This window comes from Taeniopygia guttata, chromosome 24 (genome assembly GCF_048771995.1).
Source record: "Taeniopygia guttata chromosome 24, bTaeGut7.mat, whole genome shotgun sequence".
Classification (NCBI taxonomy): domain Eukaryota; kingdom Metazoa; phylum Chordata; class Aves; order Passeriformes; family Estrildidae; genus Taeniopygia; species Taeniopygia guttata.
The window spans coordinates 1,061,248-1,084,373 of record NC_133049.1 but is presented as its reverse complement, the minus strand read 5'-3'; the positions used below and the strand labels follow the sequence as shown (position 1 = coordinate 1,084,373).

The 23,126-nt window shown below is 49.8% G+C and overlaps 1 protein-coding gene across 7 annotated transcripts in view; it reads left to right on the top strand.

The window, feature by feature from the left end:
* FLI1 (Fli-1 proto-oncogene, ETS transcription factor) overlaps positions 1-15,390 on the top strand; it is an 89,745-nt gene extending 74,355 nt beyond the window's left edge. For 5 of the 7 annotated variants that reach the window (XM_030290849.4, XM_072918124.1, XM_072918125.1 and 2 more), the window contains 4 exons: positions 8,861-8,926; positions 10,154-10,216; positions 11,907-11,954; positions 12,850-15,390. In XM_030290849.4, the coding sequence (XP_030146709.2) occupies positions 8,861-8,926; positions 10,154-10,216; positions 11,907-11,954; positions 12,850-13,379 (707 nt within the window). In that variant the 3' untranslated portion in view covers positions 13,380-15,390. The remainder of the gene's footprint in view (positions 1-8,860; positions 8,927-10,153; positions 10,217-11,906; positions 11,955-12,849) is intronic. The other 2 variants (XM_072918126.1, XM_012570786.5) reach the window with 1 other exon arrangement.
* The last annotated feature ends 7,736 nt before the right edge of the window (positions 15,391-23,126 follow it).

The following is a 23,126-nucleotide window of genomic DNA, read 5'->3' as shown; positions in this document are numbered from 1 at the left end:
TGGAGCATCAATTAAAATCTCTCTCACTCCAATTCCCTTTACCTCAAAAAATATGAGTCTGTGCAGCTGCTTTTCTCACCATCAGGGCTGCAGCCTCTGTTCCCTTTAAACTGGTAGGAGCTCCTCAAAACTCTTCTCTCCCACTTGTCAAATTGAGTGACAATTTGGGTAACAGGTTCGGATTTTGGGGAACTGGGGAAATAGGGGCAGAGATTGCAGGGAATGAGGTTGCATAAGCACAGTTCCCACAGGAAAACCTCTCAAATTCCTGCATAAAGCCCTTCTCCTGAAAAGGTCATTTTTCAGATCTAAAAGGTTGTAGTGAAAAATATTGACCATGTTCAATAAACTCTCCTCTGAGTGTGTCAGTGCAGCCCCATTTCACAGCGAAGGTTTTAAACTCCCCGCTTCAGTTGTGGCAGAGGAAAAAGCAGCTGCAGCTTTGTGCTCTCCTAATTGTCTGTACTTGCTAAAACATTTCTCGTTGATATTTGTGTGCCTGGTGATGAAATATCCCATTTTTAGCTCGGCAGCAGAAAAAGGGGAGGCTTTTTTAGGTCTCCTTTCATTTTGGCTGTGTGGCCAAGCAAGGATTTATGAGTTCAGGGGAGACAGTAGCCAGCGTGCTTGGATTTTGCTTTTTATACTTTTTTTTTTTTTTAATTGTTTTCCTTTGAAATTCCAGAGTTAGTGTTTTGTCTGCTTTCTCCCTGACCCTCTTCGGAGGCAGGCGTGTGTTTTTTCACCAGAAAAACTGGAAACAAAGAATCGTTGTCTTTAAGCTGTAGCAGGCAGGAAACCCAACTCACAAGGGATCACCCCGAGCCAGCGCTGTCCCAGAGTAGACTCCAGTTCTCTGAATTCAACCTGACAGCTTGTCTGGAGCACTTTCTAAGTAACCATTATCCTTCCTTTCCCCCAGCAAAAGAGCCATTATTATTTTGCCTGGAGTGCAGTGCAGTGCAAGGAGTGTTTTTGTGCTGGGGAGGGGGGGCTCACACGTTTGCTGGGGTGCCAGGCTCTCCCTCCCAAAGCCTTGGAAGTGCTTGGGCTGTTTCCTAAAACAAGAGTTAATTTGTTTCCTGATGATGACTTAAAAGCTGTAAAACTGCCATGGCTGTGCATGTGTGTCTTCCCATTTCTCTCATGTGTGCGTGGCCGTTTTCTCCGTGGATATGAGGCTTGGGGGTTTTTTACTTCTGCAATTTGTGTGTTTTTCAACAAGAGCAAACTCCAGCCTGTCAGTGGTTTGGTTTTACACCCTGTGCTGGGGGTAACATCCACACATTGCTGTGGGCAGTTCCTGCCTGCTCCTGGGTGTGTTTGGGTGGCTCTGTAGGTGTGCAGAGGATGTGCAGCTGTGCCTTGGCTGTGCCTGCAGCCCTGCGTGGCTCAGGAACATCTCTGTGGCTGGAGAGCATCTGCTTTTCCAGGCTGGCTCTGGGAAGGCTTCTCGGGACACATTCTTCAGCCTCTGTGCGCTGTGCATTGGGAGTTCTGCTGCTGATATTAAAAAAGCAACAACAAGGAACAAAAATCTTCTCATTACTTCCTCCTTTTCTTCATAATGTGTCTTTGTGAGGCTAGCTGGGCTGAGGCAGACGTGGCTCAGGAAGTGCCAGCGCTGCTGGCTCGGGATGTTTTCCAGCCACAGGCACCACTGGGCGCTGCTGCCTCTGGCTGGGGCAGCAGGGAGTGACTCCAGGGCTGAGAGGGGACTCTGCCCCGTGGGAGCTCCTTCCCTGCACCCCTGCTCAGGGACAGGGCACAGGGCTCAACCACAGCCACCTGTCCTAAGCAGGCCCTGCCTCAGGAAATCCCCTCTGGAAATCACAGTCCCAGGATGGGTTGGCTTGGAAGGACGTTAAAGCTCATCCAGTGCCACCCCTTCCACTGTCCCACCCCTTCCACTGTCCCACATTGCTCCAAGCCCTGTCCAGCCTGGCCTTGGACACTGCCAGGGACAGCAATACTGAATGCCAGTCCTATTCCTACACCATCCAGATCCTGTCTGATTCTGGAAATAAGTGGGCTTCAGCCACAGGGCTTCAATCCATCACTGTTTTAGAGCAGTTCAATCAGACAGGTTTGATCCCTCTGATCTGTATTTCTATAAAGGCAGCAATTCATAACCAGGCTATCAGCTACTTTCAGACACCCCCCAAGATAAATCTGTCCTTCACATCCATCTCTGCAGCAGATTTCTCACCTAAATCCAGTAATCAGTCCCTTCTCACTTGGTTTGAGTTGACTTCAGGTCAAAACCCAGTGTTATTCCTGGATTTGGGATCTGTGAAACAGGTTAACAGCAACGCAGCGATAGAGAATCACATAATTATTCAGTCTGGAAAGGCCTCTGGGATCATCAAGTCCAACAGTGCACTCAGATGGATGCAAAAGATGGCTTGATAATATTTTTCAATTGTGAAATAATCAAATTGCCTGATAATGTAAAATACTAGTAATTTTGAAATCATCCTGCTCTGAGTTACTTCCTCTTAGTGAAGAGACTTAGAATTCCTGATTTGCACCTCTGCCCCAGGGAGTGGTGGTTCCTCAGCTCAAGGAACAGCACGTTGTGTCTTGAAGGGGCAAAGACACAATGTGCGGTGCACAATGTGATGGGCAGTCAGCAGAGCCATTGGAAAAGGCCACAGGAGCCCTCAGCCCCTGCCCTGCTCCAGTGCAGTCCCACCATCCCTGCCCACACCCACAGACAGCTGAGAGCCCAGAGCCTTCCCAGCTTTGTGCTGAGGGGAGCCGGGGCTCCTCTGCTGACCCTGGGGGTCAGCACTGTGTGAGGGGCACTCAGAAATGTCCTGTGGGTGTCTGTGGGGCACTCAGAAATGTCCTGTGGGTGTGTGGGGGGCACTCAGAGATGTCCTGTGGGGTGTGTGGGGCACTCAGAAATGTCCTGTGGGTGTGTGGGGCACTCAGAGATGTCCTCAGTGTGTGTGTGAGGGGCACTCAGAAATGTCCTGTGGGTGTGTGGGGCAACCAGAAATGTCCTGTGGGGTGTGTGGGGCACTCAGAAATGTCCTGTGGGTGTGTGGGGCACTCAGAAATGTCCTCAGTGTGTGTGGGGCACTCAGAAATGTCCTGTGGGGTGTGTGGAGCACTCAGAAATGTCCTGTGGGTGTGTGTGGGGCACTCAGAAATGTCCTGTTGGTGTGTGTGGGGCACTCAGAAATGTCCTGTGGGGTGTGTGGAGCACTCAGAAATGTCCTGTGGGTGTGTGTGGGGCACTCAGAAATGTCCTGTGGGGTGTGTGGGGCACTCAGAAATGTCCTCAGTGTGTGTGGGGCACTCAGAAATGTCCTGTGTTTGGGGGGGGGACAGTCAGAAATGTCCTGTGGGTGTGTGGGGCACTCAGAAATGTCCTGTGGGGTGTGAGGGGCACTCAGAAATGTCCTGTGGGTGTGTGTGAGGGGCACTCAGAAATGTCCTCAGTGTGTGTGGGGCACTCAGAAATGTCCTGTGGGTGTGTGTGGGACACTCAGAACATGTCCCTGGAGCCAGGGGCACCGTGTGGGCCCCACAGCCTCAGTGTTCTGCTGCCATGTGAGCCAGTCCCCTCGTCCCCAGGATGTTTCTGGGAGCAGCTGGGGTGGTTTTGGCCCCCTGGTCCCTGCAGAAGGCTGCAGCCTGGGTTCTGCTCTCCTGCTGGCTGTGAGCCCCAGCCCAGCTCCTGCTGGCATCCCCAGGAGGGAAGGGCAGTGTGAGGCTGGGCACACACACCTGGGCCGGCCTGGCTGATGGCTGGGCTGGCAGAGGACAGGTCTGGGTTTGTCCCCACGCTGGGACCTTTCCAAGGCAGCGGGCAGGTGCCACCACTCACAGCCTCACCTGGGCAGGAGAGGCCCTGGGGCTCTGTGCCCTCCTCTCCCTCTCCCCAGAAAGTGCCTGCCACAAAATAGACCCCAAGGGACCACTTGGATTAATGACAGGTCTGCACCCCCAGGACACCTGGGTCTGCTTTCCCCATTTAGGGAAGCTAATTTAAATTCCAGCCCCCATGCCAGGGACCTTTCTGCCTCCTGAAGCAGGAGGAGGACTCCTTGCAAAACTTAGTCTGTTTTGCAACAGCATGAAAACATGTCTGTTTTTCATGGAGAACCCATGGCCCAAAGCTGGCATGCAGGAGGAACTGTTCTGGGATGACCTGCCTCACCTGGACTGGCAGCATGGGTGTTTCCAGGCAGGACTTGGCCTTAGAGATTTCAGTGGAGCAGATCAGGAGAAGGGGAAGGAGAAGGCTGCAAATCTGAAGTGGGCCATGAGATCCACAAGATTCTCCAGGTACCTGACCCTCCTTTCCCTCTCTCCCTATAAAGTGGTTGCCACAAAATAGACCCCAAGGGACCACCCGGCCACATCACAAGTCTGGATCCCCCAGGACACCTGGGGTCCAGGTCTTCCTTCCTGGCTCTGTCTCCATGGCGTAGGACAAGCCCCTTCCCACCCTCCAGCTGCTGAATTTCCTTGGAGGTGCCAGCTCCAGAGATTCCTGGGCTCTCCATTCCTTCCCAGCCTTGCCTGTAGTGCCAGCATGAGTGGCATTCCAAATAAGATTCCCCTATAGTGTCCATAAAGCATTTAGACCATAAATGACCCAGCCCCGCTGTATCCATCCTAGAAAAATAAAGGCCTAAAAATGTGGATATTCCAGGCCCCAGGCTCGTTGTTCTCCTGGAAAGCCTCATCAGGCTGGTGGCACAAAGTGGTGCCTGACTGGGCTGAGTGAGAAAGCTCCTCGGAGGGAGCAGGATGAAGGGGCTGTCAGCACTTCCCAGCAGCTCAGGAAGCACAGGCACTGTGAGCCCATTGTTCAGCAAAAACCCCCCTCGCCTCCCCTCTGTCCCAAACTCTCAGATTTATAAAACACCAGGGTTGGGTTTTTTTTGGGTTTTTTGAAGTTTATCAGAGAGGGTTTGCCCCCTAATACATCATATCTCAAGCACAGACTCCCTAAAGCCTTGCTCACTGGGCTGCACTCAGGCTGACAGGACCGACAAGGATTTGGGATGCTGGTATGGGAATCCACCTGGGGGTTTGCAGGCTGGTTTCCTGGGAAGGGAGTCTGTGTGTCTGTCCATCTGCCCCCAGCTATATCTATCAGTCTGTTCAGACTAAATATGCCCCGGAGGGGTGGGAGGGGACACAGCTCCAGGGGAGACAGGGGCTCTCTGCAGAGCTGAGCACAGAGTGGCAAGGGAGAAGCTGAGGCAGATTTGGGGTAAGAGAGTGGACTAAAAGGGCTAAAAGGGCACAGAGAGCAGTGCTGCAGCCTGTCCCCACAGGCTGATTCCTGGGGAAGGCAGTGCATCTGGAAAAGGCAGCTAAAGCCTGCAGAAAGTGCATTTATGCCTGCGAATAAATAAAATTATATTTAACCTTCTTCCCAGGCGCGCTGTGAGTGTGAATGTTTGCAAAGCTGTGAGATCCTCGCTTGAAAGGTGCTGTGAAAGTGCAAAGCATTATTAATATCCTTTACCTTCCTCCTAATAGACTGAGCATTCATGCTGGGGAATTTCTGGACATAAACCAGACAGCTGCAGAATGACAGTTCTTGAAAGCATCTATGATTTATTTTCTGCTCTTTAATTCCATTTTGTATTGAACACACATTTGTCATAGGGCTCTTGTTCCATGGGGCCTTTTAAGTCTAAACCAGACATGGGGACCTGATCCTTTCTGGGATAAAATTGCCCCACTTCACTGTAGCCATTTGCTGATTTACACCAGGAGAGAAGCCCAGTCCAAGTCTTTTAATTGAATTTCCATCCTATGGCAAGTTTTGGTGTAAAATCCGAATGGTTTAAATGACAGATAAGACTATTCCTGTCACCATCTGGCTGCAGTTCTGCAGGATCTCTTTGAGCCACTGGGCGTCAGGTCCTGGGAATGATCCTGTTTTTGTAGGAACCTGCAAAAGTCTGGAGGGGTTCCCTGGCTCTGCCTTTTCCATTTTGCTTTAAACACTTTCGAGCCTGGGCCTGGAAGCCAGAAGGGCCAGTGTGGTTCTTTCACGTTGCAAAGATTTTTGTGAAATAAAAATAGCTTCCTGCATTTGGATTTTTTTTTTTTTTTTTTTTAAGGAGAGAAAGAGTTGTAAATTTGCAGTAGCTGGGTGCACATGGTGTTTCAATAGCAGGGCTGATTATCATATTTAACCCTTCTTATTATGGCCAAGTCACACTCGGGGCAGAATCTCATCCTACAACACAAGGCTGCTCCTATATATTCCCACACATTGCTCCATAATCCATATTTATAGAGGAAAAACTGAGGCAGAGGGACTCAGTCAGTCTGGATTAAACCTGAGGAGGAAGAGGAGGAGGAAGAGGATGAGGAAGATCATCTCTCCAAATCATGGCCTATTTATTTACCCAAAATATGCTGATGACTCTGGATCAAGCAACCCCTTTGTAGCAGTTGATTCCCTTGAGTCAATGATCTGGCCCCCAGTAAAATCAGAGAAAGCTGAAAATTTTCAGTGAGTTCCACTATTTTTGGGAAGGAAATTTTTCCCTATTTTATAAACGATTTTTCTGTTGGAAAGAAAATTGCTGCCTTCCTTTAACAGAATCATCATATGGCATTTCCATTAATGTTACATACAGAGCTGTTTATGGATTGAACAAACCAAAATGTACATTAGTATCTCAGTTGGTGGACATTGCTGAAGGTTTTGCTTTTCTCAGTGCAGAACTTGGGTTTTTCAGACTGTTTCCCCAAAGATGGCTCTGATAGCTGTGGCTGCAGTAACTCAGAGGGATATCCCAGGGCAGCAGTGGCAGTCAGAGCCTGGCTGCAGGGAGGAGACGGGAAAAGGCAGAGCTGCCTCAGAGCCCATCCCTGCTCCCCTGGCTCTGTCACTGGGAGATCCAGGGGGATCCCTTGGGATTGCAGCCAGGAAAATGCCCTGCAAACAGCCCCTGGTTTGGAGCAGGGACAGCTGCTGGACACTGGGGCTGGGACAGGTCCCTGCAGCACCAAGGCACGGGACAATCCTGCTGCTGCTGCTGCCATGGGAGCAGGGACAGCATTCCTGAACGGGACAGGGATTCCTGATGGGAACAGGATCCCTAATGGGGACAGGGATTCCTGATGGGAACAGGATCCCTAATGGGGACAGGGATTCCTGATGGGGACAGGCACTCCTGAACGGGACAGGGACTCCTGATGGGGACAGGGATTCCTGATGGGGCAGCAATTCTTGATGGGAACAGGATCCTTAACAGGGCAGGAATTCCTGATGGGAACAGGATCCTTAATGGGGCAGGAATTCCTGGTGGGGACAGGGATCCCTAATGGGAACAGGGATCCCTAATGGGGCAGGAATTCCTGATGGGAACAGGGATCCTTAACAGGGCAGGAATTCCTGATGGGAACAGGGATCCCTAATGGGAACAGGGGTCCCTAATGGGACAGGAATCTCTAATGGGAAAAGGGATCCCTAAATGGGGCAGGAATTCCTGATGGGAACAGGGATCCCTAATGGGAACAGGGGTCCCTAATGGGGCAGGAATTCCTGATGGGAACAGGGATCCTTAACAGGGCAGGAATTCCTGATGGGAGCAGGATCCTTAATGGGGCAGGAATTCCTGATGGGAACAGGGATCCTTAACAGGGCAGGAATTCCTGATGGGAGCAGGATCCCTAATGGGGCAGGAATTCCTGATGGGAACAGGGATCCCTAATGGGAACAGGGATCTCTAATGGAGACAGGGATCCTCAATGGGACAAGGATCCCAAATGGGACAGGAATCTCTAATGAGGACAGGGATCCTTAATGGGGCAGGAATTCTTGATGGGAATAGGGGTCCCTAATGGGGCAGGAATTCCTGGTGGGAACAGGGATCCCTAATGGGAACAGGGATCCCTAATGGAGCAGGAATCCCTAGTGGGAACAGGAATCCCCTAATGGGAACAGGGATCCTGAATGGGACAGGGATCCTGAAAGGGACAGGTATCCATTTTTGGGCCGGTCTCTCTGCTGGGACAGTGTTGATGAAGTTGTCACCTCCCTCTTCCCCAGCTGTCCCATCCCACTCTTTGTCCCAGCTGAAACCACAGTGGTTTGTTTTCCAGTCTGATCTATTTGCAGTGGGGTTTGTGGTTTCTGCAAAAAGGGAGAAAAACAAACAAGTAAAATAAAAATAAAACCAGGCAGATTACAGGATCTCTGTTTTCCCCCATTCCTCTCTCTTCCCTCCTTCTCTGGCTCCCCCACCCTCCCCTCTCCCGTCTCTCTGTGTTTTCCTTTCCATGCCAATAACTGCAAGGCTGTAATTTCAAAGCCTCTGCGGCTTTCCCAGCGCTGCAGGAATGTGCTGGTGCCTGGGATGGATCCTCAGGGAGCTGCACAGCCCCACAGGCAGGAGGTGCTGGGCAGAGGGGCACTTGGGACATCCCTGGAGGATGCTCTTCCCCCTTTTTCATCTCCTTGAGACAGCCTCCTTATTGTCACCTCAAATCCTCAGCCTCCCCAGGTTTAAAATCCAAATTTAATTTCTGTGAAATAGTAACAGGGTTCATTTCCTCCTCCTCTGCCTGTGGTCTTGGGATAAGAGAAAGGGGTCTCCTTTTGGCTGGGAGGGGTCACACTGAATTCCACTGAGTGCAAGGACAGCAATTCGTGGTCAGAGTTGCCCAAAGATCCCCATTGCTGCATTTACACCCCTATTTACACTTCTGTGAGAGGCTGGGGGAGCACTGGAGATGTGGGAGAGGAAAAAAACACAGCCCGACAGAAGCCAAGCCAGCTGGGACCACAAAGTAAAGCCAGAGTCTTACAAGTCTTTTTCTAGGAAAAGTTCTTTTCAACCCCTGTGTGCCTGTTGTCTTTTGTCATTAGATCCCTCCTATGATGCAGTCAGGAGAGCAGGATGGGGCAGTAATGGGAATTCTGGCCTCTCCAAAAGTAAGTTGTCCCAATGGGAATCACAAATTGTGCAATGGAAGATTAAAATGAGACTTGGGCACAGCTGGCCTGTGTCAGAGGGGCAGAAGATTTGGGAACAGATAGGAGGTAGAACTGGGGACAGATAAAAAGTAGAATGATGTTATGGACAGAGTAATACTTGTAGGGTTTGGTTAAGGGCCTGGAGCAAATCCTCTGCACAGACACGCTGTTAATCATGGGCCTGTCCCATGCTGTGATGGTTTTAGGGACAGATCCGGACATCTGAGAGCTTCTGCCAACCTTCCAGAAAGGCAAAGTCCAGCAGGCAGCTGGGGCCCCTCTGCTGCAGCCCTGCTCACACCCAGTTCCTGTTCTTACTGGGTTTAGGGTGCCTTGGATTCCCAGTAGGGGGGTGGAGTGGTTTTGGTTTGATTTGGTTTGATTTTTTCAGTTTTGATTTCTGGACATCTCAGACCAATTCTCTGTCCCTAAAATCTGTGTTTCAGCTGGCCCAGGCTGGTGGCTCTGAGCCACTGTCCCCTGTCCCCCTGCTGGGGCTTCTCCCTGGGCAGGGTGGGCACGTCTGACCCTCAGCGAGGTACTCCTGCTGTAAATCCCCGTGGCAGCACCTGGCAGAGTTCCCTCCCTCTGCTCTGCAGCTTTCTGAGCTGTGCTCACCCCAAATGTGAGAATTATTCTCTGAGTCACAGTTTTCTGTTGTGAGAAATGACACAAGGAGGAGGAGCAGATCTTCCTGTTGAAGGGATTTATACAAATCATCATTATATTTTCAACTAAATGTTTGATAAACCCCAAATTTTTTTTGCCTAAAAAATAATTTGCATTTGAAAAGCATGTGGGAAAAGCTGTAATGTGGAAGGAGATCGGCATTTATACATTTAATAATACAATTTTTTGTTCACAACATGGATGCAAACTAGAATGGAAGTTCAGTTGCAGTAAAAGACAGAAAATTAATGAAGTATTTACATAATATTTTCTTTGTCTCACTGACTATTTGACAAATTTTAAATATCTATGTAATGCTTTTCTTATTGGTGTATTTTCATTTTACACTGCAATTTTAGATTTCTAGGGACATCTCTTAATTTTATAATGCAAGCCCCAAACTATCAGCTCTTAGTCCGAGCAAACCTTTCCCTTGCAAGTTGCTGTGAGTCTGTGGGATGTGTTTTGTACTTTGTACCTGTTCTCTGTCCCTACAAACCCCTTCTCTCTTTCCAGGCCCTCCTGTCACAGGGACACAGAATGTGAATAAGACAACGGAGCAGCAGCGGCCCCAGCCAGGTGAGGGGGGGTCTGTGACCTGGGGCTGGGGGAATTCACAGTGGAGCAGCCCCAGGCAGGGGAGGCTCAGCACAGGGGCTGGGCCGTGCCAGCAGCTCTTCCCAAGGGGCTCTGTGGCTGCTCTGCCCCTGTCAGAATCTGAGGTATTGATGATCCTGAGATTGTAGAAAGTCTCTGTCTTTCAGCCCCGCTGCCAAAGCAGAAGCCATAATTCGTCTGTGCTGTTTCAAGGTTGTTTATTCTGTTTATCTCTAACATGTTCTGCTGCCCTGCCGCAGCTCTGTCCTGCAGGGCAGCGTGTGGGGCTCTGCCCTCAGTGGGATGGTACAAACATTAAATACCACAAACTACCTGTGCTGGATTTACAATAACGTGCCAATATCTGTCACCTACGTTGGACAGTGTGTCCCCAGCCTGAACCAACAGAAAAATGCCAACACCGCAGTGAAACATGGAGGGCATGAAGAAGGAGAAAAAGGACACGACACACCCATTTTCCTCCATCTTGTCCCCTTTGGACCCCTAATCTAGAAACCTAAAATTTTATTTTTGCACCCGTGCCACACTTAATTATTACTTATATCAAACACTCAGAGCTTGTAATTCATCCTGTAAGATTGAAAACTCTTTTCCACTGACAGAGATCACAGCCAGTGTCTCTGGGGGCTCTGTTCAGGGGGGTTCCTGACCCCTGCCAGGGTCCCAGCCCTGCCAGGGCAGCCAGAGGGAAGCTCTGGATTCCCACATGCCCCTGGGCCAGGATCTGCAGTGTCCCCATGGGCTGATCCCCTTGGAGCATCCCAGCTTGTCCCATGGCAGCAGGGCTTCCCCAGCCCAGAGCGGGGCAGGGGAGGAAGGCAGCCCTGCTGGGCAGCTCAGGGGTGTTCCCTGCTGGGCAGCTCAGGGGTGTTCCCTGCTGCCTCCCACCTTCCCAGCCTGGCACAGCTGATTCCCATCCCCTGCTCTGCTCCGGGCTTGGCTCTCTTGGAACCAGTTCAATCCACCAGCAAACACTGCAGATCCAAACCACCACAACCAGAGAGAGGCAGAGCAGAAGTGTAGAGATTAGGGCTGAGGAGGCCCCACAGAAAGGGAAGGAATTCATTCCTAATAAATGCTTTGTGGGGTTTTCAAGAACCACTCAGCCTTGATGGAGCCAGCGACAAACTCCTGTTACTCTCATCTCTCTAATGCTGTGTTTCCCTCACAAAGAGAGATTTGGGGGAATATTTCCTGCCCTCCCAGGGCAGCAAGCTCAGCTGCTAACAAGAATCTGAAAATCTCATCTGCTCTCCTTTTTATTTAGCTCTTTTTTGTTAGGAGAAGTACATTTGCTTCTGCTTTGCGGCTGTTCTCCTACCCCACAGGTTTTTTTCCACGTTTGATGTGTTCTGGTTGCCACATAGTGTAGGGTATTGTCCAAGGAGATCCCAGACTGCAAAAACAGGCAGGTCTGAGAGCAGTGCCAGAAACTGTGGCTGTGCCATTTTGGATTCCAAAAATACCTGGTGGTTGTTTGCTAAGAAAGAAAGGAGGAGCACTTCCAGGCCCTGGGAGAAGGGATAGAAAGAGTAAAGAAAGAAAACGAAAATTTGGTTTCTAGGCCAAACATAATGACCTGGAGTTTCTTTTTGATTAAACATCCTTTAAATTTTCTTGGATGATTTTTCTTTTTTACTTTATTTTTTAGATCCCTACCAAATCCTGGGGCCTACCAGCAGCCGTCTGGCCAATCCAGGTGAGTTCGTTTTACATCCTGTAAGAGCCACTGAACTTGGCAGCTGTGACCTCACAAGGGCTTTTGCCAAAATCTTTACAGAAAAGGGAGGAAAGTGGTGCAACAGCATCTCTGTCAGGACAAAATCCCCATCCTGGATGTTCTGACCCAAACCCAGCAATTCCTGAGAAGAGTTTTATAGGGAGCTTAAGTGCTGGTCTCTCAGATTTGCAGTACAGATTAATTTTTCACTGCCTGCTGTGGGTTACAAGAACAAAGGCAGAAAACATCTCTGAAAGTCACAGTGTAACTATCCCTAGCACATCATCTACAGTAAATAATCCCTGATTTTAGGGAGTAAGTAATTAGCCTGGAGCAAATCCCGCTCAAACTAACCAAATTTGTACACATGGGATGCCTGTAAGGAAACATCCTCCTAAGACTCTTAACTTACCCTTAACTGCTTGTACAACTACACTGAGTAAAACCAGGAGTCATCTGGAGAACAAATCATCCCATGTAACTCAGATCACCCACTGGAAGGAGAGCTGGAGGTATCCAAAACAATCTCCATGGCAAACAGGGAGCAGTGGAGGGCTGAAGTACCCTGTGCTACCCAGTCAGTGAAAACTCTGCAGAGCAGTGTCCTCATAGAAAGCCCTGTTTTTGAGCAGCCTGAGGATTTTAAGGCCAAAGGCGACCATTATGAAATGTGATGTGACCTCAGGCCCAGGCCCAGAACAAAGGGCTGAGTAACTTGTTTGCTGGGAACAGTTTATCCACTCCTAGGGCCGCCTTTCCAAGGCCTGAAGGAGCAGTTCCCAGTCGAGATCGAGATAGCCCTTCTGTTTCCTGCCTTTGTGTGTGCCCCGAGCAGGAAGGCCCGAGTAATTTCCTTCCCCTGCTGTGTCTGCAGGGAGCGGGCAGATCCAGCTGTGGCAGTTCCTGCTGGAGCTGCTGTCCGACAGCTCCAACGCCACCTGCATCACCTGGGAGGGCACCAACGGCGAGTTCAAGATGACGGACCCCGACGAGGTGGCGCGGCGCTGGGGCGAGAGGAAGAGCAAGCCCAACATGAATTACGACAAGCTGAGCCGGGCGCTGCGATACTACTACGACAAGAACATTATGACCAAAGTGCACGGCAAGAGGTATGCCTACAAATTTGACTTTCACGGCATCGCCCAGGCCCTGCAGCCCCACCCCACCGAGTCCTCCATGTACAAGTACCCGTCGGATCTGTCCTACATGCCCTCCTACCACGCCCACCAGCAGAAGGTGAACTTTGTGCCCCCACACCCCTCCTCCATGCCTGTCACATCATCCAGTTTCTTTGGAGCGGCCTCCCCCTATTGGACCTCCCCTGCAGGAAGCATTTACCCCAACCCCAACGTGCCCCGCCACCCCAACGCCCATGTCACACCACACTTGGGCAGCTATTACTAAATGCTTTGATCTGCCAGTGGCCTTGAGCAGTCTGTTTGGACTTTTTCTTTACTCCTGGGATTTGTGTGGTTTTTGGGGGGACCCTTGATGGAGAATTGTGGCCTTTCTGGGGAAGAATTAAAACTGGATTTTTGTTATTCCTGGACCAAACCTTTTACTTTTGTAACTTTGCCTCTTGTGTCTTGAACTGAGAGATGGAAGCTCCTGTGGGCCAGTACTCTGCATTTTCCTTGGGGTTGTGTCCTCTGTGGGAAGTGACAATGAAGATGGTTCACTGTTCCCTGGAATGATTATTAGCTTTTGGATGAGAGCAATTCTTAAGGATTCAAAGGCTTTTGACAAGGCATAGATCCAGCAGTGGGTCATAGGAAAAGATGACCACAATGGGGTTTTTCTCACTGGCCATTTGACCATTCAGTGGAGGACGCTGGGCTGCAGGGGACCACAACTGGAATCTTAGCTCTAAGGCAGAGGAGGATTTTCACCCAACTGGAAATTAAATATATATATATTCATATATATATATGTACATGTATATTTTAAGAAGTAAAGGGCATTGAAGGAACTTTTCTAGAGTACAACTTCGTCTGACTGTGTGTGAACTCAGCAAGCAGCAGAAACCAGAACAAAGCGTAAGGCAAAGTCAAGCACAGGCATTCCTGGGAAGCAGAAGTGAAGTGAATAAACGACAGCAGGTCCCTGGCTCTGCCCGAGCCGCGGGGCTCTGGAAGCACCGATTCGCGAACGCTGTGCGTTTGTCAGCCCGTCAAACCAAGGGTCAACAAACCAGAAGGCAGATTACTGTATAAATTATGCAGAGTTATTTTTCCCTATATCTCACAGTTTTAAAAGAAAGAGTAAATAAAACGAGTTGACCTCGGTCACAAATGCAGGTTTGTTTTTTACTATCAGCTCGGTTGTTTTTTTGTTTATTTTTTTAATGTAATTTGTACATCTTTTCAATCTGTACATTTGGGCTGTAGCTTTGTACTTTTTGCTAAAAAAAAAAAAAAAAAATAAGACGTGAGTAATGTATCTGTTGGAGATAGGCTTAGTCCTGCAATTGGATCCATGACTGACCCCCAAAGTGGCCAGAAACCCTCCAGATTGCCCTGGGTTTGTCTAGAGGAGAGGATTTTCTGCATTAGTCTGTTGTAGCTGTCTGCAAATTAACTCCACTTACTCCCATGTTTGCATTGAGACTGATTGAAAACAGGCCTAACATCTCAAGGCAACCATTGCAATATTCTGTGATCACTTTTAACCCAAATCCTGAACTTTGGGAAGATCCTAACCACTTCATAGATAAAAAGACAAAATACTCCTATTTTTGATGGCTTCTGCTGGGGGGTTCTGTGGAAATCCGACCCCTTCCAGAACTCTGAGCCATCCCCAGCTTTGCAGATGTGAATGTGATGCTGCACAAGCGGCGGTTTGGTGCCATAAACAGAGGGTAAACCACAAGCGTTTGGGGTTTGGAACAGATGTCTGGGGGGTGAAATTTCCATGTACAACCCATTAGCTGACTTGTATTAAGTGGCAGCCAATTAACAGGATCACAACTATCTAGTCTAGACCAACCCCTGGGACTCTGTGGGGGCAAGATTTGGTCCATGTGCATCCCATTGCAGGAGGGGAGTCTGAAACCAGAGCATTGGAGTCTGCTCAGAACGTTAAACACAAGCACTGATGCCATTATTTAACAAAGTGGGAAGAGAAGATCAAGCTAATACAGTTAGGTCTTAGTGCTTTCAGGGTGTTCTTAAGCAACATTTCTGCCATAATCGCAAAATTTAAGTATGAAGGAACTACCCATGGAAATGGGGCTTTTGCTACTATATATATGCAATGTACTTTTTGGATATTAAAATATATATAATTTTGCAAGCTATCTTGGTGAATTGTTTTTTTAAAATATGTATTAATGTTACAATGAAACAGTTGTATGAAGAAGATGATGTAAAAAAAAAGTTACAAAATAAATGGTGGTTTTCTTTTCTATGGCATCAAATTGTCCCACTGTCTCCCTCCCCTCTCACACTTGCATGCATTTGTAATTAAATTTAGCTAAAGAGGGAAAGAAAGTGGCTCCAAGGTAGTGGCAACCCATCCTGATCCCTGTAGTATTGACCACTCGTTCCAGAAAATTGCTGCCAGAGATGGTCAGACTGGATTTGGTTGTTGAAGGGATTAAAACCCAGGCTCTGGCTTTTGTCCATGGAGAGACAGGGAAAGTGGGAGGGCAGCCAGAGCCCAGCAGCTGAGTGTCGAGGTGGCTCTTGGGGTGCCCCAGGGCCCCCCAGGAATGTCAGTGTGTGCTGCCCAGCTGCTCCTGGTCCCCACCGAGCCCCAAACCCCAGGGAGAGCCGGTGCTCCACAGCATTCCTGAGCTGGAGGCTGCAAAAACAAGCTCTGCCAAGGGATCTTCTGATTGTGGAGAAAGGTCAGGCTGAGGCACTTCCTGCACTTTTGCATGGTGGTCCTGAGAGATATCTGGAGCTGCTGCAGACCTGATAAAGCCTTGGGAAGGCAGGGCTGCACAAGCACAGCATTTCCTTCCTGCACACAACCTTTTGTTGCTGAGCTCCAGGACAAAGCTCGATTGGCTCGGGAAAAGGGCCACTTCCAGCCCCCAGAGCTGCTCCCGCTCTGGATTCCAACAGAGTTGCTCAATTTAGTCACAAGAGCGGGTGGTTTGTTGCTTATCTCCGTTGTTTTCCACTGCAGCACTAGTGAGATTAATTCTGGCTGTGCAGCATCAGTGGAAATATCAAGTATTTTATTTGAATACCATGTCCTGCCCGCCTGCCAGTAATAGGAAAATCAGAAGATGAGATTGCACAAAAGCATCTAAAGGCAGAATCTGAAGGTTATCAGAGTGCAAAGCTCAGCTCTTCTCTGCCTCTTTTCATCCTTCCCTTCAGGGTACTTGCTGGCATTAATCCTTTCTAGTATTCACTAATATTTATCTTCAGATATTAATTTTTTCTAGTATTTGCTAATATTTAGCTTTAGACTGATTTTGCCTCCTACTCCTGGCATTCCCACGGAATCCAGAGATCTCAGGGCAAGGGGATCTCACCCCAGAGTTCCAGACAGCCTCACACTGCTGGGGCACTTCCCAGGCACCTTTTAGAGCATTTTCATAGGATCTTAATAATTTCCATTCCTCACACAGAGAAAGAGTAATAACCCAGAGACTGGTAATTTGTACCCCTCAAAATCAGCCTTTGCCATGTTGGAGGTGCCAGGGATGGGAACAGGGAGATCTGCCCTCCAGCCCAAGTTTCTGGGGCACACTGCGACAAAGCAAACAAGGAATTCGACAGCCCTAATGCTGCTCTCTGCTTTTCCCAGGAGGACAAGGCAGATTGAATTCAAGTATTTGAGGCTTAAATCAGAAAGTTTACCAGGCAGATGGTTGGGATCACATGGCTGTGAGCTGGGAGTCAGCAGGGGCAGCAGAAAATCTTCCCTGCATCGACGTTCAGGACTCAGAGCTCCCCAGGAAACCCAGCTCCCATTGCAATCAGGGCAAATTCAGCTGCGGATTTCCAGGGATCTGGAATTTCCCCAGGATTTCTGTTCCACCAGCCTGAATGGGATCTAGTTCAAACATGCCAAAGTGGAATTAACCCTATGTTCCTCTATCTATAGAGAGTGCAGCCTGTACATGGAGTAGAATGGGTGATGGCTTTACAGGCTCAAAGCTCTCTTGTCTGGATCTCTGTGCTGCTTTTCTCTGTTTGAGCTGGTCCTGCCTCTGTGTGTGAATTCCTTCTGCTTAACTACAGCCAACAGGTTTAGAACCTGCTTTGAACTGGATTTTGAAGCAGGTTTTTTATCCTCACTGAAAGAAGGAGCTCCTAGCTTAAGCACTTATTAGATGCCCTAAACTAGGGGATAAGAAATCCTTCCAGAGCCGAGCACCTGAGATCATTCCTGTCCAGAATCCCTAAGATCATTCCTGTCCAGAATCCCTGTATACCAGAGCCCACGTCCTGTGCACACTGGTGCCTTCCTGCTTTATATATCTAAAAATTGTATTTTAGCCCTGAGGATGAATGTCCGAATAGCTGCAAATTTCTAACAGAGTGCTGTGGCAAAGGAGAGGGATTTCCCTGTGCCAAGACCTTCCCTTAGGAAAGACAAAGACAGATTTCTCATACTCATGCCCAACAAGTACACTCCAGCCCAAATAAGACAGTAATTATGGGGGAAATCTGCCATAACTTCTGTTGATGTAAATATTTAAAGTGAGGCTGGAGTTGCCCAGCAATGTTTCCTCCACATCCATGGCAGTAAATGCCCAGGCCCGAAGCTTTGTGCTCAAAGGAGGGATGAACCCAGCTGCTGTTTCCCACCTCTGTGTCACAAGGAAAGAGCCATCAGTCTGTAAATGCTGCATGAAAGCAGCAAGCTTCACTTCATTATTCTATTACAATAACAGAGTTTTTACAGGCTGCTTTGCTGTGCTGATCTGGTATTTTTAATAACTTCTGTGAAATTAGTTGGTGAGACTTCAGCCCGCTGCTCTACCCCAGTCTGCTCTCCCACATCAAACCGAGCGTGGCTGCATTTGGTGTTAATTAGAGCTGCAGTCCAGGGGCACGTCAGGGGCTGGCGTTTATGAATTCACTTCAAAGACCTTATTTGTATATTTTTGCACAATACCCAGAATAACATACACATGATAATTTTCATCTGTGGAATCAGAACTCCCTGCAAATAAAGCTCAGACCTTTCTGTTGTATCAGGAAAGAATTGAGAGACCTCTGATTAAGGCTGTGTGGAGAATGACGACATGTCATTTAGCTTGCATATTCTGATTTTTTTCCACTACAGAGGTGGAAATCCCTGCACATGAAGCTCAGATTCTTCTATTAGATCAGAATAGAATTAGAGATCCTTGGCAAAAATCAGCTCTTCAGGCTCCAAGAAGGAGGATGGGGCTGCGGCATTCGGTGCGATTTCCCCAGCAGAACCAGCTCCTTCCTTCCCAGAACTGCTGCGAGCTGGGTATTTGCTTTGGCCTCTGGCTGAGTTTCTGTCTGCCGGAGCTGGAGAGCGCCGGGCGGGCTGCAACTCCCCTGCTGCCGCTGCAGAGACCGGCCCGGCGGCAGCCCGGGGACAGGGTCCGTGTGTCCGTGTGTCCGTGTGTCCGTGTGCCCGTGTGTCCGTGTGTCCGTGTGCCCGGTGTGTCCATGTGTCCGTGTGTCCCTGTGTCCGTGTGTCCCTGTGCCCGTGTGTCCGTGTGTCCGTGTGTCCGTGTGTCCGTGTGTCTGTGTGTCCGTGTGTCCGTGTGCCCGGTGTGTCCGTGTGTCCGTGTGTCCGTGTGTCCCTGTGCCCGTGTGTCCGTGTGTCCGTGTGTCCGTGTGTCCGTGTGTCCGTGTGTCCGTGTGTCGGTGTCCCCGTGTGTCCGTGTGTCTGTGTGCCCGTGTGTCCGTGTGTCCGTGTGCCCGTGTGTCCGTGTGTCCGTGTGTCCGTGTGTCCGTGTGTCCCTGTGTCCGTGTGTCCGTATGTCCGTGTGCCCGTGTGTCCGTGTGTCCGTGTGTCCGTATGTCCGTGTGCCCGTGTGTCCGTGTGTCCGTGTGTCCGTGTGTCCGTGTGTCCGTGTGCCCGGTGTCCCTGGTGTGCCTGGTGTGCCCAGTGATCCCGGTGATCCCAGTGTTCCCGGTGTGCCCAGTGTCCCCATTGTCCCCAGTGTTCCCGGTGTCCCCGGTGTCCCCAGTGTTCCCGGTGTGCCCGGTGTGCCCGGTGTTCCCGTGCAGTGGCTGAGGGAGGTTGTGCTGGGAGCGTTGGCAGAGGGCACCTGTAGAAACCTGAACCCCTTCCCTGGGTTTTCTGTCTCCCTCAGGACCCATATATAATACATACATACATATCTATCCATCCATCCATCCATCCATCCATCCATCCATCCATCTAGCTAGCTAGCTGTCATCTATCTATCTATTTATCTATCTATCTATCTATCTATCTATCTAATCTATCTATCTATCTATCTATCTCTCTGTCTAACCTATCTATCTAGCTATCACACAGATGTACACTTACCACACCCCTGGAAGTGCCCAAGGCCAGGCTGGAAGGGGCTTGGAGCAATGTGGGATAGTGCCCATGGCAGAGGGTGGAATGGGATGAGCTGTAATGTCTCTCCCAGCCTAAACCACTTTGTGATTCCATATAGATTTATGTCTATTTCATTGAACATTATATATATGTACACATACATATTTGATATAATTGTGTGAGTGTATATATACACACATTAGATATAATTGTGTGTATATGTACACATATTTGATACAATTGTGTCTGTGTATATACACACACTTGATATAATTGTGTGTGTACATACACCTATTTGATATAATTGTGTGTGTGTGTATATATACACATATTTGATACAATTGTGCCTGTATATATACACATATTTGATATAATTGTGTGTGTATATATACACACATTTGATACAATTGTGTCTGTGTATGTACACATATTTGATGTAAGAGTGCACTGTGGTGTTACAGTAAAACAAATTAAGAAGGGAGTTCAGTGTGGGGCAGACGTTTCAGTGAAGGATTTAAAATTTCCATTAATGCTCCATTTCTGGAGGCTCAAGGCTGACAGGCAGCTGAGAAGCTCCCCAAAATCCTCAGCCAGCACGCTGCAAGCTCTGCAGGCCCAGTGGCACCCAACCTTGCTGTGGGAATTTGGGGAGCAGCATCCCTCTCCATGAAGGACAGAGGGGAGCAGGGGGCCTGGCATGGGAGTGGAAGGAGATGAGCCTTAAGGTCCCTTCCAGCCCAAACCATCCTGGGATTCTGGGCTGGCTCCATAGCAGCGTTTGGGGAGCTCCAGGCACATGAAGGGATGAGATGTGGGTTTCCAGAACCACCCCAAGGCTCTGCAGGCCCTGCCACAGCGACAGGGACTCCTTGGGACTGGCTCCCTGCTGCACCAGGAGCACTTGGGAGCACGGGGAACCCATCTGAGCAGGAGCCTTGGGCACTGCTGTAAACCAGCACAGGGAGGACTCATGGCAGAATCATGGAATCAGTGAGATTGGAAAAGCCCTCTGGGGTCACGGAATCCGACCACTAACCCGGCACCACCGTGGTGTTGGCTGTTCACCACTGGGACACTGAGCACAAAGCAGGGAGCAGTGTCTGGCGCTCCAGAGCAGAGTCCCCTATGGAATATGGTCTTTCCAGACCCAAGCTCGCCGTTCCTGAGCACCCCGCTCCCTTCGGGGCAGCAGCAGCCGATGTTTGCAGCCCCCAGCCCTCCACTCACACATCAGCTCCGAATTCACCGCCGAGAATTCCCAACGCTTCTGGGAAGGGGCTAAATATATCCTGCTAGCACGGCCCGTGCCAAAACCGAGCCACTAAATGCATTGAACTTTGTGTAATAAAACACGGAACACTCCCAATAAATTCTTGCTTTGCTTTTCAAGGTTGCCGCGGCCGCCCTGGTGCGGCTGATCCGCAGGTGAGCGGTGCCATCCTGTGGCGGCGGCGCGGAAATCACCGCGGGGATCGCTGCATCCCCTCAATAAATAAACCCCCGATAGTCCCCAGAGCCCCTGAGCTCCCCAGAGCTCCTGAGCTGCCCAACATCCCCGTGCTCCCCAACGTCCCCGTGCTCCCCAACATCCCCGTGCTCCCCAACATCCCTGATAGTCCCCAGCATCCCTGATGTTTTCCAGCATCCCTAATGTTCTCCAGCATCCCTGATGTTCTCCAGCATCCCTGATAGTCCCCAGCATCCCTGTTCTCCCCAGCACTCCTGTGCTCCCCAGAATCCCTGTGCTCCCCAGCATTCCCGTGCTCCCCAGCATCCCTGAGCTCCTCAGCATCCCTGATAGTCCCCAGCATCGCTGAGCCCCACAACGTCCCCGTGCTCCCCAACGTCCCTGTGGTCCCCAGCATCCCTGATGGTCCCCAGGATCCCTGTGCTCCCACATCCCTGATAGTCCCCAGCATCCCTGTGCTCCCCAGCACTCCTGTGCTCCCCAGAATCCCTGTGCTCCCCAGAATCCCTGTGCTCCCCAGCATTTCCATGCTCCACAGCATCCCCATGCTCCCCAGCATCCCAACCTGGGATGCTGGGGTTCCTGACAGCCCATCCGTGCTGGGCTGTCACAATGGATTAACCTGGTGGTTTTGCACAGCTTGTTGGGATGTGGTTGCCCAGGAGAGCAAGGGCTTAGTGCTTTCTTCGCTTAAATTTGGCCAGCAACGTAAAAAAAGGAGACACCAAGTGAGTCTGTCTCATCTCCAGCCTCCTCTCGCTCATCCACCACTCCTGAGCCGGCAGAATTTATGTGCAGCAATGAGTTAGTTCAAGTGAAAGTGTCCCCAGGCAGATGCCTCCACCACAGGGATATCAGCTTGGCCTCAGGCATTATCTCTTGTGTGTATTCGAGCAGCCATGGAGAGAGCTTCAGCCTTCCTCACTCTTGTTCCAGTGATGCTATCACAGGGTTAAATGTGATTTAAGGACAGTGCTGGTGGTGTCAGAGGTTCCCCCAGCTGCAGCAGGAGAATTCACCCGACTTGCACATTTTCCCTCTTTACTTCCCTCTCTCTGCTCACATTCCTGGTGCTGTGTTTTCTCCCTGCTCCCCTGGGGAGCAGGAGCTGGGCCAACACCACGACTGTGGCTCAAGGCAGGGGTGATTTTACGGGGAAGAAATGAGGTGGGAATCCCGGCTGTTCCCAGCTGAACTCCCAAGGTTATGACCACCTCAGTTTGCCTGGGGAGAAGGAAGGGGATGGGACACCTCAGCTGCTGCCTTGTGTCCTTGCTCCCTGCTGACTGGTTTGTGGTGAGCAGCAGAGTTTCCAGGGAATTGTGTACAGGCAGGAGCTACCCAGGCATTCACTGGCAGCCTGTGAGCAGTGGTCTGCCACAATCCAGCAGTGCGAGTCAGTGGGAGCATCTGAACAGTGTGCCAGGGACTTTTGTTATTATTATTGTTGTTGTTATTATTTAGGGGTGTCTTTTCATCAGTTCCTCCCAGAGTATGTGTGCAGACAGTCAGCAAAGCAGCACATGTCAGTTTACCAAAAGCAGTTATTTTAATTCATGGCTCTTTCTCCAGCAGTCAGCAGGATGCCTTATTCATTTGCCAGCAGGAGGGTAAATCTATTTCAAAATGATTGAAATATTATGCACAGCTTGAATGAATGTTTAAAATAAATACAGTAGAAGAAACATGTTGTTTGTGAAATGAGAAGATAAATTAAGTTTAGTGCAGACACATTTTTCCCAAGCCTGGCTGCTTGGCTTTCTCAGTGAAATCCTTTCGGCCTTAATCCAGTCTGGTTTGCTCTCCTGAAGGGCTGGCCTTTCTCCCTAGACCTTTGCAGGCTATGGGCCAGGCTGCCAGCTCCATGGGGCTCCCAGTCTGGGGGAAGGGCCAAAGGCAGGAGAGCATCACCAGGGAGCAGAAAGCCTGGGCAGAGCTGGAGAAGTGAAGCCCTGCCAGGCTGAAGAACCCGGCCTTTGTCTTCCCGTATCGGCTCTGTGGTTCCCTCCAGCCACTTCTGCTCAGCAAGATTAAATTTATTTTCATCCTCTTAACTGAACTTTCTTTTAATGGCAGCAGAGGTGACAGCCCCCAAAATAGCTTTCCTCTGGAGCGTGTCCCGAGTGGCCTGTCCCTGATAACCTCCTTCCTGGCCGGGCCCTTATCTGCCGGGTGACAAACTGCTCTCCTGGACAGCCAGAGGAAAT